Consider the following 3,414-nt stretch of genomic DNA (forward strand, 5'->3'; position numbering starts at 1 on the left):
GGGTGGGAGGTGGTGGGGAGCAGGGGGGCTGGGGGTGTGGAGAGGGGTTTATGGGCCGAATCACCCGCTGCTGTTAGTCGCGTCTTCTCAGCAGAGCTCCTCGTAACGCACTGCGCTCGAGCGCCCGGCGCAAAGCCCCGGCGCTGGGCGGGGGCCGCAGCTGCCGCTGGGACGCTCGGAGGGGCTGCGGCTGCTCGGGGAGATTTCTGGGTCCCCAAAGGGGATGGGTGCCAAAGGGTGTCGGTTTGAGCACCCCTCCCCTTGCTGCCCAGTGGTATTTTAGCTCTGGGAGCATCTTCCAGAGCAAAAAATGAAGAGGAGCCTGCGGGTTGTTTAACGAACGCGTAATCACAGCATCCCTTCCCTGGGGCTCGTAGGGGGAGACGCCCTTGAGGAACCTTTGATTTCTGGTGCACGAGGGCTTGGTTTGAGGGAATTTGGGGCTTTGGTATCCTTTGGGGTGGCTGCTGGAGGTGCAAACCCCAAAATCTCTGTCCCCCCCCTCCTGCCTCTGCAGAGCAAATCGTGGAGAAGGACGAGGGGCCGTATTACACCCACCTGGGCTCGGGGCCCACCGTGGCGTCCATCAGGGAGCTCATGGAGGAGCGGTAAGGACCCTCACCCCGTCCCCTCCTGTCCCAGGTGGTCCTGCGGGTGAAGGGGGGGATTGTGAGGGTGAGTGGGGGGCCCACAGGGTGCTGTGAGGGTGAGCGGGGGCTCCTGAGGATGAGTGGGAGCCCATGAGGGAGAACCAGGGTTTGTGAGGGGTCCTGTGAGGGCGAGTGGGGATCTTAGGGGTCCCATGAGGGCAAATGGTGTCCCGGAAGGATAAGCGGGGGCTTACAAGGGCGGGTGGGGTCCTGTGGGGTCATGTGAGGTGGGTATGGGCTCCCGAGAGTGAGTGGAAACGGTGGGGAGCTCATGAGGGGTCCACGGAGGGTGCGTGGGGTGCTGTGAGGTGGCTGGGGGCTTGTGAGGGGCCCATGAGGGCAAGCGGGGGACTCGTGAGTGTGGTGGGGGCCGAGCAGGGCTGACACCCGTCCCCTGCAGGTACGGCGAGAAGGGCAAGGCCATCCGCATCGAGAAGGTCATCTACACGGGGAAGGAGGGCAAGAGCTCCCGGGGCTGCCCCATCGCCAAGTGGGTGAGTGTCTGCGCCCCGGCACCCGTCCCTGCTCGGAGCCCTCCCCTCCTGCCTGGGGACGAGGAGGTCCGGTGGCTGCAGCGAGCGGGGGGGGACGTTCAATCTGTGGCAGGCAAGGGGGAACTGAGAGTGGGGACAGCCCCCCCCCGGGAAACTGCCCGGGGCTTCCCGCCCTCGGCACCCGCTGAGCTGCACCAACCGCACGTCCAGCCCTGAGCCTGACCCGTCCCCACTCCCGGCACCCCGAAACCCGTGGGGTGCAGGCAGCCATGGGAGCCCCCCCGGCCCTGCCCCAACAAACCCACGCAGGGTGCTGCGGAAGGCAGCCGGGACCCGCTCTTGGGGCCCTCCCCATCCTGGGAAGTGTTTGCCCTCGGAGTGGTCTGACTTGGCCCCTTTGGTTTTATTTTTTTTCCAGGTGATCCGGAGACACAACCAAGAGGAGAAGCTGCTGTGCCTGGTGCGACACCGGGCCGGCCACCACTGCCAGAACGCTGTCATCATCATCCTGATCCTGGCCTGGGAGGGCATCCCCCGCACGCTGGGCGATACGCTCTACCAGGAGCTCACCGACACCCTCACCAAATACGGCAACCCCACCAGCCGCCGCTGCGGCTTGAACGACGAGTAAGTCACCCCGCGCCGCCGGGCCACTTCGGGGAGAGACCCGGTGGGAAGGGGGGGGTGCGGGTTTCCCCCCTGTTTTCGGAGCTGCCATCACCGCGCCGGCGGCTGACACTCCTCTGCGGTGTCCCTCCCGCAGCCGGACCTGCGCGTGCCAAGGCAAAGACCCCAACACCTGCGGCGCTTCCTTCTCCTTCGGCTGCTCTTGGAGCATGTATTTTAATGGCTGCAAATACGCCCGGAGCAAAACTCCCCGCAAGTTCAGGCTGGTGGGGGACAATCCCAAAGAGGTGGGTGATGCGGGCGAAGTGGGGCACCACCGGCAGGGCTGTGGGTTCGGATTTCTTTGACCTCCAGCTCCGAGCTTTGCTGGGGGGGAGAAGCCTGAGAATAAGTTTTCTTGTGGGATTTTTGATGAATTAGGGAGATGGGGGGAAAGAAAGACAATCTGGTGAAACCAGAGTGCGGGCTCATCGTGGTGTCCCAGTGTCTAGAGGGACCCCAATGAATGGGGGTCCCAGCAACCCCTTCTGCACAGAAATCCTTCCTCAGAGCCAGCCTGACCCTGCCCTGGGCAGCTTGAGGCCATTCCCTCGGGGCCTGGCGCTGGGGCCTTGGCTCCAGAGACTCATCCCCCCTCTCTGCCCCCTCCTGGCAGGGAGTTGCCGAGGGCCAGGAGGTCTCCCCTCAGCCTCCTCTTCTCCAGACTGAACCCCCCCAGTTCCCTCAGCCACTCATTTTTTTTCTTTTTTTTTTAATTTTAAAAATGAATGGGGTCTCTCTAGAAACCCCAGGGAAGATGCCAGAGGGCTCATGGGCTGAGCAAGTAAAAGCAGAAAAGACGCTGAGGCTGGAGCTTGAGCGGCCAAAACATCACCAGGAATTTAAGCCACGTGGTTCGCGCGGCGGCGGACGTGGTGGGAAGGGTGGTGGGATGCGGTGTGGTGTGGGGGGCCTCTGCCCCCACTTCCATCCCCGCTGCTGAAACCCCTGGGCGACATCCCCGTCGTTTCCCTACCGCAGGAAGAGCTGCTCCGGAAAAGCTTTCAGGACTTGGCCACCGAGGTTGCTCCGCTTTACAAGAGGCTGGCACCACAAGCCTACCAAAACCAGGTACCGGCCCCCCACTCATCCCCTTGGAACAGGGCAGCCCGGCGGCCGGCAGAAACGGGTGTGGGTTGGTGGCACGTCGGAGATTTCGGATAACCGGAGCCCTCTCCTCCATCCACCAGGTTACCAACGAGGACGTAGCGATAGACTGCCGGCTGGGCTTGAAGGAGGGGAGGCCGTTCTCGGGAGTGACGGCGTGCATGGACTTCTGCGCTCACGCTCACAAAGATCAGCATAACCTCTACAACGGCTGCACGGTGGTAAGCGGGCGGCTGGAGGGGCTTTCTGGGATGCGCCCCCCCTGTGTTAGGATGCTCCTTCTGGAGCCGTTTGGTTGTTGCTGTCCCCCAGTTGTCGTACTTGCACAAATCCGGTGGCTACTGCTCAGTGTTTGCACAACTCGGATCACAGAACCCCAGAATCCTCGGGGTTGGAAAAGCCCCTGCAGCTCCTCCAGCCCAACCATGACCCTCCCCCTGACCCTTCCCAACTCCCCCAGATCCCTCAGCGCTGGCTCAGCCCGACTCTTCAACCCC

At 63.1% G+C, this 3,414-nt stretch overlaps 1 protein-coding gene across 1 annotated transcript in view; it reads left to right on the plus strand.

The window, feature by feature from the left end:
- The window catches only part of LOC113488026 (methylcytosine dioxygenase TET3-like), a 14,037-nt gene that overhangs the window by 2,801 nt on the left and 7,822 nt on the right, over positions 1-3,414 (plus strand). Inside the window, exons 2-7 of the mRNA XM_026863005.1 lie at positions 474-608; positions 1,051-1,144; positions 1,563-1,771; positions 1,908-2,058; positions 2,792-2,881; positions 3,001-3,138. Of these exons, the coding sequence (XP_026718806.1) occupies positions 474-608; positions 1,051-1,144; positions 1,563-1,771; positions 1,908-2,058; positions 2,792-2,881; positions 3,001-3,138 (817 nt within the window). The remainder of the gene's footprint in view (positions 1-473; positions 609-1,050; positions 1,145-1,562; positions 1,772-1,907; positions 2,059-2,791; positions 2,882-3,000; positions 3,139-3,414) is intronic.

Source organism: Athene cunicularia, assembly GCF_003259725.1.
Source record: "Athene cunicularia isolate RWA chromosome 22 unlocalized genomic scaffold, athCun1 chr22_part1, whole genome shotgun sequence".
Taxonomy (NCBI): Eukaryota; Metazoa; Chordata; class Aves; order Strigiformes; family Strigidae; genus Athene; species Athene cunicularia.